We start from the raw sequence: 14,367 nt of genomic DNA on the forward strand, positions 1-14,367 counted from the left end.
AACTTGAGTTAAGGCACTCTGCAGCACGGGGTCCTGATCTATTTTATAACATAGCATTTTCACTGAGTGTTCAATGAGGGAAAACTGACATTTGAAAAATGAATTTCCCAAAATTGCAAGGAGAATGTTTTAGCTAAGGTGGGAAAGTTGTACAAATAAAAGCAAAACATCAAATCTGTTTGAAGCAATGGGGAAACGGTAACCTTCCTCACATTAAAACAACAGAAATGCTATATGCATTGTGCACTTCGGCCCTTTTTATCAGGCTTTTTTAGCATTAAATTAATCTCTATTATTGTTCCCTGTTTAGGGTTTAAGAGATGCTCCTGGCCTGATCTACAACAGGGGCTGTGGATCAGTAAATGTGGCTTTTTTTTTGGCTTAGAACAGCTACCGCTCAGGCAAGAATGAAACGGTAAGAGCAGTGAGAGTAGACTAGAACAAGGAAGTTGTGATCTGGCCAAAAAAAGGCAGTGAAACTTGCTTTAAAGCCTAAATAAACTGCACTGAACAGCAGAGTTAGGTGAAAGTCACCTATTACTGTTTGTGTCATCGTTTCCCACTCTCATTTGATCTGTTTAGTTAAAGGTGCTTTAAACGTTTCACTTTTAATGGCGATCACTTGCAAATCTTCCCTCAGGACAAATTCCACATTTTTCTTTTTCTTTTGCATAATGATTAGAGAGTGAGAGAGGTGAAAGTGCGCTTTTTGTTGTGTCCAACACGCTTTGCTTTGTTATCAACATTGAAGGCTCTGTGTGCTGCTGCTGAGTCTCGGGGAACATTATTCGTTCTGTAATAGTCTCTTTCCACAGCATTGCTGCGTGTTCGGCATTTCTTTAAGTAAACAGTCAGTGCCTTTTGTTGGAAATGCAGCAGCTTAATGCCTCTGACTTGGACGTACAAAAGATTAGCGGCGCTGGAGCACGTGAACTGCTGAGTGGCAGATGAAACAGCAGCTTCGCAAATACGCACACTCACACACGTGTATTCGGTTTGGCGAGGAAGCTCGCTTTGAAGACATCTTCAAATGCTGTTTACTCTGCTGCTGTTCTTTAAAAAAAAAAAAAAATCCTCTTTTTTCACTCGGGAGTTTGTCATGTGTCTCCTGCGCCAGACTGTGTTGCTCCGAATACCAGGCGCCGCTCTTTGTCCTCTGCCAATCCTCCTTTACAGCCTGTCACTTCACACAAGCAGAGATTTGGAGCTGTTTGGATGCAGATGCGTGAATGTTGAAACATCGTACCCAGGCAGTTATTTTAGACTCACCGGGGGAGACGAGAGGGAAGTAACCTGAAGAGCACTTGATTAACCTCAGAAGGGCCCTATGGATTCACCTCCCGCTTGACAATCAAACAGCAGAAAATAAACTTATTTTGCTTCGAGAACTTCGAGATAGCCACGTTTTGCTTGTTGTTGACATTCAGCTTTTTTGTATTGAACTCTATAAGAATTTGCACTCTGTCTCTAAATGTACACTTTATTTCATGACAGAGACAAGCTTTTGCTTAATTTCTACTGCTTTTTGTGTTAGTTTTCACAAGCAAGGAAGAAACAAAGAATTAGGCAGAACAAAAGAGAAACAGAGGCAGGGGTATGCATCAATAGGAAGGTCCTCCAGCTAGCTTCAGGGTGGGGGTCATTGGCCGAAGCGGACTACGGACCCTGAAATGATCTCTAAAAAAGAGGAGTAATGGTGGAAGGAAGAGTCGTTGGATGGATACGAGGAGGGATGGGAGGAAATCAGGAGCTGAGGTTAACAGTTAAGAGTCTCTATCCTTCCTTCTGTGTCCCCACTCTTCTGTAAAATTAAGATGTTTTGTACTCTATTCGGCAAGCACAAATGACTTCATCTGTCACAGACACACCGCAGAGAAATCGTGATATTAAACACAAATTAGCGGCAGTCTTGATGAGGGTTCATTACTGAGTCAGTGTGGTACCCCTTAAGTTGTCAAGTTTGGAGCGGCAGGCACAGCATTCCAGACTCCGGCGTATGGGTGGGGATGTGCGACAGAATGTCAAGGTTCGGCTACTGCGTTATGTGTGCACGAGCTGTACAGGTGGCTCGTTTGCTTATGCATGATGTGTGCAGGCAAATGATGGAACAGAAACCTGCCTGCTGAGTGTCTGCAGTCGAAATGGCTTTACAGACCTGTTGGGTTGTTTCAACAAGATTGTGAATCGACTGCTTACTCTGTGTTTGATGTCAAGTGAACTACTTTAAAGGTTGTCCATTTTGGCTGCAGGGGTGGAAGAATAATCATCAAAGTGACATATTGCTTACCTATGTTCTATACACCTGCTCCCATTTGCTTTTGAACTGTAGAAAATGTCCGTGCAAACATCTTTTTTTAATCCCAAATGTGTTTTATACATAAACTTGCCATACTTGTCAGCATCTTTGTCAATGATCATCATATTACTTTTAAAACAGACTTTTCACTACAAAGACCCTCTCGCTATTGTGGAGGAAGCTTTTGAGATGACTTAAATGGCACAAGTAGTGAGGCTATTGAATCTGCAAGGTCAAATAAAGAAATACAAAGTCAGTAGAATCATGTCAGCAGTGTATTTTTGTTCTCAGGAACATTCCACTCTGTGTGAAATGGATCTCGGAGAGGAGGACGTGCCTATGTTTACAAATTGACACGGTATTCTTTTTCAGTAAGGTGTACGTGACAAATTTGATTTTCAAAAAAGAAATTAATTAAAAATGATTGAATATTTGTGGCACGTTTATCAGAAAAACAAAAAAAACAAGCGGTGCGTGAGCAGATCATTTGGATGGAAAGTCAGAGGTGACATTTGTCTTTGTTGGGTTGTCAGCCTTCATTAGATTCCCTTCATCAAATGGCAGACTGACTCGATGAGAATGATGGCCAGCCTGCTCTGAGAGAGGACACTCAGATTGGACTCAGAATAGATGGGGAATAATTCGATTTATTTAGCCCAGATTGTGCTCTTGTGGGGATATTCCCCAAAGACAAAAAAAAACACAAAAACTGTGCACTCTACTTCTTCACATTTCACTAAATCTTGCACACGGGAAAAGTACAACCTTATCGAGTAAATCCTAGGTTGGATCAGTAAAGATACCCCCCCAAAAATGTTACAACTCTCTTTTTAAGACAATTAAACTGACTGTTCAAACAAGACACGTTTTTTGGCTAATAGCTCTTTGGGAATCACACTTCCTCATAAGAAAATCTGGCTCCTTCCAAGCGAGATATAAAGAAAATGAGGGGAGGCTTTTGCACAGTACGGTATATTCTGTAGCATGACTCTCAGCTTAATTTCTTTCACATGGATCAGTGGATGTCAGAAAGAACCCTCTGCGTTGGTGCTCATTCGGCCCTGAAATATTTGTGCTTCTTCGCTCATGGCGAGCAGAGAAAGGATCGTGCATCCAGGTCTCTCCGACAAAGACCCCTACGTTAGATGCAACAAAAAGCCAGCAATTAGTCATGTGTTTGAAGTTTTTGCATCACTCATGGCACATCAATGAGCTCGCTGCCACTCAGCGGGCGTGCTTTACTCTTGTCGTTTTGGAATATCTGTGTTGATGCAAAAGGTCAACAGTAAACGCTGGAGTTGAATCACATTACAGTTTGAAAGCAAACATGATTAAACCGCAACTTCACTTTGAGCGCGTATATCTCCCAAGGCCTGGAGACGGTTTCCCCCTTCAGAGAACAGAGGAAAAGACTGACAGAACAGGGACCGGAGAGCCTTTCTTCTCTGTCATTTCTGTAGAATGGGGAGGGATTTTTACCCTTTTGAAATTCACAAAATCTCTTACTGTGTGCATTATGCATGGGTTTTTCCCCTTTCTTTTTTCACATTTTTTTTTCCGTTCTGCGGTGCGGCTTCAATGGGCTTTCAGAACCATCAAAACACAGAGCGAGAAGAGGTCACATGCTGTCGCAGCCAAAGTGACACCACGCTACCCCAAGCTCGGTTGGATAATGGTTTTCTGGGAAAACCGGACAAATTAGGAGCACACAGTTTTTTTTATACTTTTTTTTCTTTCTCTGCTGTTTATTCTCTCAGAGTTCCCTCCCTCACATCTCCTCTCCCTGTGACTAAAGGCAGCCCACTCCTCTGCAGTGGCTGCCTGCCTCCCTGATTTGCTCACTGCTCGTGGTGGATTTGCATAGACTGGCCCACTTGCCTCTTCTCCCCTCCCCTCTCCCCTCTCCTCCTCCATCCCATCATGTTCGTTTAGTTTCACCTGAGCCCGCTCCCGTCCTCCTCTTTCTCTCGCTCTCCTCCTCTCACTTTGCCCCCACCGCCTTCATCTCACCCCCCCTCCCACCAGTACCTCATCCTCTCATCCTCTTCTTTCTCTGTGCCTTTTCTCTTTCTTTCTTTATCTGTCTGCAAATCTGTGTCTTTCTCTCGTGGAGTAATACCAGTAGCTATCTATCTTGGTCTCCCTGGGTCAACAAGCCAGACCACATCACTTCTCCGGGAGCATAGGAGAGAAAAGAAGAAAGCTCTGAAGAAAGAGGGGGGGTGGGGTGGGCGAGTGGATTCAGACTCAAAGAACAAAATAAAGATCTTCACCTTACGTTGAGATTCTGTTGCTGAACTATGAGGATGTAGGGAGTGCGTTACTGCTGAGACGACAGAGAACTGAGAGTTTGTCCATGCCGGAGTGTGGAGCTCCACATATTTCTGTCGTTACCTCACTCTATCTCTCCCCCCCTCCTCGGTCTCATAGCTGAGGCTGTGTATTATCTGTGGCTTGACAGAGCGGAGCTGTGCAGAGCAGAGCGGAGCAGAGCAAGCAGGCAGAGGGCTGCAGCGCAGGTTCTTCCCTCTCCTGTCACTCTACACCTGCAGGTGAGGAAGAGCGCACAGGGACACGTTCCAGGTCTCGCCAACAAGCGCCTGCATGCAGTCTCGCTGCTCGAACACACACGCGCACACGCAGGTGACGTGGTGATCAAAGAGGCAGCCACAGGGCGATCCTGCCGAGAAAAAAAGTAAAGACATATTGGATTCTGGTTCAAAGAGCTGGCAAGCAAACGAAGACCAGCGGGATGTCTGGAGCCTTCTGACCAGTGGAGTCCACGAGACAAGCCTGAGCTGCGTTTCTGTGGAGGGATTCTACATTAACAAGGATCTTGTGTTGATTTCTCTCTACTATGGAGTTTGCTGCTGTATCCTGGCTACGGGAAGGTCACTTTTTCTGAGATCCTCGCACATCTGCTTTACCGTCTTTCAAATATCCAGTAAGAAGGAGGGGGGGTGGGGCGTGAGCCATGCTCCCCAAAGGAAAGCCCCAGGAGGGCCAGATGTTCTGGATGTTGCTTCTGGCAGTGGGATGGATGGTGTCGGGTTCTGCTTGGGGATCCTCCTCCCCATCATCAGATCTCCATCTCCTGTCCCCTACCTCTGGCCCCCCTTTGCCCCCTGCCCTGCCCCGGCCCGATCACCCGCAGGGCCCCCAAGGGCCCAGGCACCATCAGCCCCCTCTGCCCATTTATCGCTCTCCGACCTCACTTCGAGCTGGCCACAGTAAGTCCAGTTACCACCTTTTGTATCTCACTTTTTTCTCATCCTCTTGTCTGGCTCTCCCTCTCTCTGTCCATTTATCATTGCGACTGATCAAAGTGAAAAGGTGGCATCTGTAGTCTCCTCTCTGTGATTTTTTTCCCCTTTATAACTGACTAGCTCACTTCCTCCCTCCCACTGTCCCTCTGTCTTTCTTTTTTGCTCTCCCTCTAACTCTTCTTTCCACCACAGCGCAGGGAGCTAACGATAGTTGACAGCAGCTCTGCATCACGGAGCCGTATATCATCTATGAAATGATAGGTTTAATTGTCAGTGAAAGGCACTGACAAGCAAAACACCCACAGTGACTCTATCAGCTGACGAGGGAGCAGTTACTCTGAATTATCACGGTCCCACAAGGATTGATGCACCTGTAATTGATGACTGATAGACAGTCAGAAACTGGAAGATGGTCCTCCTCATCTTTAATAAGTGCGGTACCCTCTTTTGTCAAGGGGCTTGTCCTCATCCATGTTAAGGTTCTGCTAGACAAGATGCACAACATCATCTGGCTTTTTAAAGCAGACTTAGACTTTAAGAACCCTGTTTAAAGTGTTCTCATTGGAATTCATGCCTGTTATCTCTTCTGACAGCAGTATGAGCTTTTCGTCTCTGCAATGCATGCACCCAGGAGGGGAAATTAGCACTGCTGGTCAAATGCATTTTCAGCAGTTGCTTCTTTTTTTTTTCGTTGGTATTTATTCACAGCAATTACTGTAGGTGCATTACTCAGAGGCACAAGCCTTTCACAGTGTTTGTGTTTCATTAAATGGCTGTTATTTCAAGAGATTACGCACCTCATTTTGTTAATAAGTGATGACTTCGAATAAATATCAGTGCATTGTATTCAAATAAGAGCAAATGGCCCTTTTGGAATAAGATTACATGGTCTTTACCACTCTGAAGTCTTAAAGCATCAGACTACTAAATTTGAACAAACAACTGAACAAACCGTTAAAGAAAGCTGACACTGTGCTGGGCGCTGCTTTTGCGCCTCCAGAGCTGATTACGTGGAACCGAGCTGAGCTGAGCTTTGTCTCATCAGATATTGTGAAATAGGAACATTTGCCCACTCATCCGATATGCAATTGTTTCACACTCCAGGCTCGAAAATTGTGAGATGAAGTTTTTTTTTTTGCAAGCAGTTGTTTTGTGTCGGGCAATGTTGCGTCACATGTCCATGATATTTAACGCCACCCACCAACACTTCCATCTCCCTCACACGGAATTTTTGTCTTTCTCAAGAATGACAACTGTCAGCGCCATTACATTGCGAGCAACGGCGTCGTCACTTTGTAACAGGCGTGGAAGCGTCATCGGTAGGCTGTAATGCAGTAGAGAATCGAGGAAGAAAAAGAGATTGTACAATTTTTGGGCCTCTATCATGAAGTTCCTACATATTTTTCCATGGACCAACATATATATATTGCAATTTGTCATGAGATTGCATAGGATAGGAAAATGAAGATAATGTACAACACTGCACACCCTTTACATAACATAGTGCTCAAACATTGAAGCGTCTTCAGTCAGAGGCTTCTTCAGCTTTTGCTCTTTTTTATTATGTCACTACTAACAACTAAAAACTATGAGCAATTCTTCATGTTGCAAAAACATTTTCTCTTTTCGAGATCACTAAAGTATTATTCAATTTAAATCAGGACAGTGTTGACATTCAGGGTATCACTATGGCACCATTAAACCATGGGTAACTATGGTAAGGCCTCTTCAGAGTACTTGGTCATAATTTTAGATTACATACCACTAATGAAACCCAGGCTCCTTTTCAAAAGATGCCTGGGTGAGGCAAGATATAAGGCCAAATGCAGATGTGTTTTTGGGACAATCCACTCTGCCACCGATTCCTGCAGGGGGGGGGGGTGATCAAATCTGTTTGGAAAAGGAATTTTGGCCAGGTCTGTGCTTGATTCCTTTGAACACATCGAGGGCTCATTTTTAGCTTGTTTAGGACTCTCGGAGTAGTGGAGCCAGACAGGCAGAGAGAGTGGGAGCGAGAGAGGATCTACATTACTAATGTAGCGTGTGTAAGCCATAGAAAATCTGAGACGGGGCAGGAACCGGTTAGCAGCCACTTAGAGAACTAACAATGGTTTCCATTGCCCTGGAAATATCTGCGTTAACCAAGCTTCTGTTTGTTTATTTCTGGGTGCTATTTTTGTGAGATTGTTCACTTCAAATAAAACATTATTTGTACATAAATTATAAATGATTTACATTATACACGTTCACTTCTGGCACTCTGTTGCTCATACTACAATCACATGCTACAAGCACTTGAGGCTCCTGTTACAGTGTTTTATTACTTTGTTTCGGTTGGTTCAGATAGGTTCTGGTTGACTTTTGTGTAAATTTGCATGGAGAATGTGGTGACTCAGTGCAGAGTGAGATAAGAGAGAAGATAAAATCAGGAGATTAAGAGACTTGTTTTGTGTGTAAGTGTGTGTGCTGCTTATTTATAATTCAGCAGCAACTGACTGACCCTGTTTTTTTTGGGTTTTTTTGGTGATTGTAATTACAGATTTGAAGGAGACCGTGGGAGAAAACGTACAGAAACAACAGTTACATGTCAGAATATGTAGGCAATCGTCCAATATGTACAGAATAAGGAGGTTTTATGCAGTGTCTGTGTGCATGCTCTGATTGTGTGTGTCTGTGTACTTAAACTCTTAAATGGAAGCCTGGAAGGTGCAAAGATAGGCTCCACTTAACTTCATTTCAAAAATGTCCTCGATGCTCGAAAGATGTTTGAAAATTCATCTTGTAGCTGTGACTGAACACCAAGAGCTCTGGTGATTTCACCTCATCCTTAGTGTCCCTATCAGTGCATATGCTCTGGGTTATTGTATTGTCTGTATATAAATTAGACTGAGCTGACACAACCAATTTTTTCAGTATGTCCTAATGTTTCCTCTCGCAGCTAGAAGTCAGAGCTGATACTCATATTTAACCTACTCCATGAATTATTCAGTGCTGAAGTTGGACAAAAATATCTCTGTTATATTGCTTACACTATAATGTGCAATCATTCCTGTAGGGCAGTACATTCCTAATGGATTTTATATATGAATATGAATATCCATATGGGCTGTGGGTACACTAAGAGTGATAGTAAAAACACTGCTGCCTTCTTATAAATTGACCAGACATTGTTTAAAAGTGAATGAGTCAACTGAATAACAATTGTGAGGGTGGTTTGACCTGCTTTGAAGCTTTTCCATTAGCACTTAGAAGCAAGGCTGAGGGAGAGTGTGTTGTTTGCCTACGTGTGTACGCATGGCGGCCGTTTGATATGGGATCACCTTGAAAGAAGTGGCTTTGGCAGCACTGTCTTCTGCACAGAATGGACCTGTGTACTACAGTAAGTGAAAAAAGTTTAAACGGAGGGAGGCAGGCATACAGTCATTATCTATCTATCTATCTATCTATCTATCTCAGCAAAAATATGCTCTAGAAACCTGCGTACTTGTTAAGGGTTCAGCCACTTTCACAAGCCCATTGCTTTCTTTAGCTAGCAGCATGCTTGTATGGATGGCTGTGCTCGTCTGTCAATCAGTCCATCACTTTGGCCTGAAGTGTAATAGTTTTATAAAGATATTTGTGATGTGTTTTGTATTGAGGTTGCTCCTCTCCTATTTTTGTTGTCAGACGGTGAAACGAGTCTGAAATTGGGACTGAAGAGAGGTCCATTAAGACCACATGTTTATTCTCAGTCACTTTCAAAGCTTTGCGAGGCTGAATTTCTTCTGAAATCCAGATTTTCTTCAACATTTTACTTTTTTAGCTGTGATTTCAGTGAAAGATGCAGGTGGCCGAATGTCGAGAGTGTTTTCTCTCTTGCCACTTTTACACCAATAGTAATGTGCTTAAAAAGGCTTTTTTTATATATATATATACAAGTGCAGCTGTTAAAACTACAGTAAATGTTCTCCCATTGCCAGTAATAATGTGTTTAACCTCAGTGCTCAAAGGGCAGCAACTGAGGAAGGGCCTTACACTGTATCCTGCAGGCTGTGTTGGACCACAGTTTCTGATTATCACAATTCTATAATATGATAAAGAAGTTACAGTTTGTAAACGTATGTTTCGGAAAAGAGCTTTGCCCATAGTTGTTGCCCTGACCTAAATAGCCTGAGTGAAAATTAGCAAGTGCGCTTAGGTGTGGTGTTCCCATTAGTGCTGTGCCACACCGGAGCCGCTAAAAAACAGCGACTAGTGCAGAATCATTTGACCTGAGACTGAATACTAAATAAGCACTTTTCTGTTGCACTGATAAGTCAGTTGTTAGCAGGTGTTAACATTCTTTTTTTCCATCAGTATAAAAAAAGGCTTTTGCTCTACATCCCTGTCTGTTATGCCAGTATGGCATTATTATGCCACTTGAGCTGTTTGGGCGAGCCTGCTAGCTACTTCTTACTCACCTGACTACTAGGAGCACATGCAGCGTACAACTAAATCCTACTCTCACTAAAATTCTAAAATTGATAGATAAGTAAAAAGTCGTTAAGTCTGAAAAGTAGCTACATCTGGCAAAAATATCTACCAAGTGGTGGTGCTAACAGAATATGTTGATAGTTAGCTGTTAGCATTGTAGCTTTTAGCTTGTTACTATATTAGCGTAGATCCAGTATCAGAAATCTGACAGATGAGATTATAGTCTTGTTATGTGTACAATTCCAGTGTAAAGCAAATTTGTGGTTTATATATGTATATATGTCATCAAGAATTGAAAATACAACCCAGCTGCCACATGTGATTGCCCAAAACCGCTTTGGCTAATGAGATACGTTTCTACTGACTCTCTAACTGTGACTCTGTACCGTTGAGGAGATTATGTGAATAACCATCGCTGAGCGGTAAAATAATTTTTCTTATTGTGGGAGGGGCCCAGCAATAACTGCTTTTTCAGAAGTATTTGCCCTCTACAGTGGGTTGAGCAGGTCGTGGAGAAAGCATGGACTCACAATGGAACAATTTCTGTTGTCACAGCTGAAGTCATGAAAAATGTATTTGACCCCTCAGTCTCCTTTAAAATGTATTGGCCCAGGTGTGGTGGCTGTATAATAAGGAGCTCCACATGTAGCACATACAGGAATTATTCCAATGAACCAGGAGCACTGTGCACCTTGCGTTTCCATCCACCTCGAGGACGTGTATATATGCAGACATTATCCAGCACACTCAGAGCCTCTGGCCCTCTGGCTATTCAGTGGTTGCAGAATAGAATTTCAAGACAGAGTGAAGAATGAGGGAGCAAGAAGGTTGAAGAACAGAGAGGAATAAAATCTGGACCTCTAAAGAAGCTACAACAATCTGCATTCTCATTTGAAAACACTCTCTACTTGCCTTTCTTCTGTCTCCGTCCCACTTCGCCTTACTCAACTTTCTTACTTTTCTTGCTGCTCCTTCTTTATGCCCTGGATGGCAAATCAATGGGAAAATCTGTTTTGTAGGCTTAATTGTGCAGTTATTTCAGGGTAAATTCCTTCTCTTTCACCTCTTTTTGCCCTCACAAGCTCAGGCATTTTTGTCTTGAAGCAGGCAAGGACGTTTTCCAAGCTGCCAGAGAGGAAGGAAAGAAACTGAGAACACGGCAAATGATGAACTAAACATGAAGTTAAAGAAAATTGTGAAAACAAAGTTGAAAATGGGGTGACATTGACATAGCAGCAGTCACTTTCTTGCATTTCCTGTTTCTCCTGACCTTTATTCCTCTTTCAGCTTACAGCTTCACTTTTTACCTCCCTCTTCTCTTTGCTCATATTTCTTTTCCTTCACTAACATATTGACACATGCCTTTGTTTCCCTCCAGAGCTCTTTACTCCTCTGTATTTTTTTTCCTCTCTTAATCTGCTTGCGCTGCAGATGAAGTAAGTGTGACCTCACAAATTCATCTTAAAAAAACAACCCTTTTTCCCTCCTCAGTCAATCGTTGGCTTATTGATTGTGTTTTTGCTCTCTAGCTCTTCTAATTTTGGCCACGACTCAAACAGTACAAAGCCGACCAAATCTTCTAATTATCCGTCAAATAATTATTCATCCAAGCCAACCCCTTCTGAGTGTAGCTCCCTCTTGATGTAGCTGTATAATCGGATGACGAGGAATTGGTCCAAGTCTGTAGAAATTTAAAGTTTAATACCCCTTTTTTAAAGGGTTTCCATTATGACTGCACTCTCCACCAATTTGGATGCAGAGGAATCCTTATTTTACCTCTTTCTAGTTTAGATGCCGCAGCCAATTACTTTAGAACTGCTGTGTGCCTGTGTCCAGTCTATCTCCGTGGAGACAATAACAGCTCCAGAAGATTAAACAGAGTGTAGATTTCCTTCCGAGGTCATGAATGGTGTTGTCTGCGACCTGCAGTGACATCTTAAGGTTAACTAAAGGGCCGTTCCCCTGAATCTGGCCACCCTTTTCTGACCTTGCTCCAAGTTCATTATGATCTCCATCACCACTGCAGGTGATGTGTGAGGACACCTTTCAAGCACTGTTTTCTTATTCAGATCCGCAGCCGCCATGTAATATCATCAGACTCGATCATTAACCTGCAGTGGTTCCCTTCATTGAAACACCGGGAGATTATTAGATGGATTTGCACTGCAGACTGCGACCTTGAGGGACCCAGATGAATGATTTATTTCTTGTATAAAAAGGGCCACCCTTCCTCATGCTCCCACCTCTCTACAGGATATGTCTCTTGGTAGTAATTAGCACCTCTGTGATTGATTTTTGATTTTCTGCAAGGTTATTGTTGCATTTCTCTTATGTAGGACAATTCGTTATGCGAGCTATTTTTATATTAGCCATGGGTTTGATGCAGGATCAGTGAAACCATTTTTTTCCAAGTCTCAATTAATAACTTCCTCTCAGTATGAGTTTACCTAATTAGTAATTAACCTGTGTTTGCTCCCATTGCTCAATGCTGCATGGGCAAATTAGTAAATTGCAAACCAAATAGATTTCATATGTGAGTTCTTAGACCCTGTCTCAAGTGATTTCTGTTCAGCACTGGAAAACTGGGACTGAATGTCCAGGCAAACATCTTTCTGCTGAAACAACCAACAGATTCATCCCCTGATGGATATGTTTACAGCCAAGCAAATATGATATTTGTAATCCTCTCCATCGCGCCTGCAAGGGGACTAGATAAATATCTTTTTCCCTGCCACGTTTCCACAGCAGTTTTTCTCTTTCGTTGTGGTTTATCATGGGAGAAGGGAGAGGCGGGGGGGGGGCTGTAGAGTGAAGCATGGTGATGTAAGCTGTGAATAAGTAAGAGAGATAGAGAACTACTGGGAGTGAAGACATAGCAGAGTGGAGGTGGATAAAGAGAGAGGGAGATGGAGGGCAAGTACATGTGAAAGATGGAAAGGTGCAGCAGAGAGGCAGACTGAAAAGGAGAGATTGGGATAGCCTCTCTTACCCACTCCAGTCCAGGCTAAAGAAGCTAATGGGCTTGCCCAGACGCACTGAGTGGATATTGCGTTGGGACTTCCTGCAGTCCCTGAGCAAACAGACAGCCAGGGTTGGCTGAGAGGCTCACTGGCCAGCCAGAAACATGATATCATCTTGCAAGCACCTCTGATGTGGACAGAACGAGAGAAAGGCAGGGAGGCAGGCAAAGCCGGTGAGAGTTGTGACGGATTCTATGAAAGAATGCCTGCAGGGATAACTGATTAGGCAAGCTGATGGGTCATCTAACTTGTCGAAAGATGGGCAAGCATCTGAAGTATGACAAACAACTAGAGGAGCACACACTTTTCTGCCCACACACATCCCACAATGTCATACAAACTGCAGGGCATGCTGTTTCCCATCCTGACACTCTTCCTTCCTATTTGAGAATAAGTGTCACACAGCTTGTGATGTGGAGGACATTGGATTCACGGTCATGGACACAGCTTAGACTCTGGAAAACCTCAGCAGACTGTCAAAACCTAAAGCTCTTGTAACCATGGCTTTGCATACAGAGACACAATTGAATACCAAATTATTCTGACTGTGTCAACAGTTTCTTGTATGACTCATTCCCATAAAACTGTAGACAGAAAGTGGGGGAAATACGAAGCGCAATATGTACACCTAGATATATAAATACAAACTTTAGTTCCTTTTACTGTGGACAGGGCAATCATGCTGTGATGCCACATGTGACACCTGAAAGGAAATAGTAAAGAATGAAAAAGTAAAAAATTTCTCATACAAAGTATTTTTATTTTGAGTCAAAATGGGCATATTTACTGGTGCATGTCACCCCCCTCTTCAATTACCATACTTCCTGACTGAAATCGGTTTCGAATGCTTTTTTCATTCAGTCCCAACTTTACAGTTTATTCAGAAGAAACTTCCGGAATCTGTCCACAAGACTGGATATTAGAAAATACACTTTTCACATATTTAAAGTTTTTAAAGGTTTCAAACCTTTCCCAGTTCAATTTAATCGACTTAACACGTAGCATTGATTCACAAGAAAAGCACAAAGGGCACTTTGAAGAGAATTGAGATTAGAAACAGTCCAATTCAATCAATTTACAATCCAGTTCAGTCCTGTTTGCTAATCTTATTATAATCCACCTGAATTGAATTCAGTCCAGTCCATTGTAAATGTATTCATATATTGTCAATTCATAACAAGCCATCAAATGATGGAAACCAACAAACTGCATCAAATCTTTCCTTTGTTTACCGAAAGTGACTCAGTGCCTAAACACAAGGTTTGGGAAAAACTGATGTGATGGTTGTGGACTGCTATGAGTAGGATTAGAGGTTGTATTTCAGCACGATGTT

The 14,367-nt window shown here is 42.7% G+C and overlaps 1 protein-coding gene across 5 annotated transcripts in view; it reads left to right on the forward strand.

The window, feature by feature from the left end:
• Positions 1–14,367, forward strand: part of nrxn3b (neurexin 3b) — a 279,140-nt gene that overhangs the window by 164,026 nt on the left and 100,747 nt on the right. The window contains exon 1 of one of the 5 annotated variants that reach the window (XM_072362419.1): positions 4,768–5,526. The exons of the other annotated variants lie outside the window; for them this stretch is intronic. Coding sequence (XP_072218520.1) covers positions 5,271–5,526 — 256 coding nt within the window. The 5' untranslated portion in view covers positions 4,768–5,270. Of the gene's footprint in view, positions 1–4,767; positions 5,527–14,367 lie in introns of those variants that run through there. 5 annotated transcript variants of the gene reach the window in all.

Source organism: Leuresthes tenuis, unplaced genomic scaffold (genome assembly GCF_036924035.1).
Source record: "Leuresthes tenuis unplaced genomic scaffold, fLeuTen1.0.hap1 SCAF_13, whole genome shotgun sequence".
In the NCBI taxonomy this organism is placed as follows: Eukaryota; Metazoa; Chordata; class Actinopteri; order Atheriniformes; family Atherinopsidae; genus Leuresthes; species Leuresthes tenuis.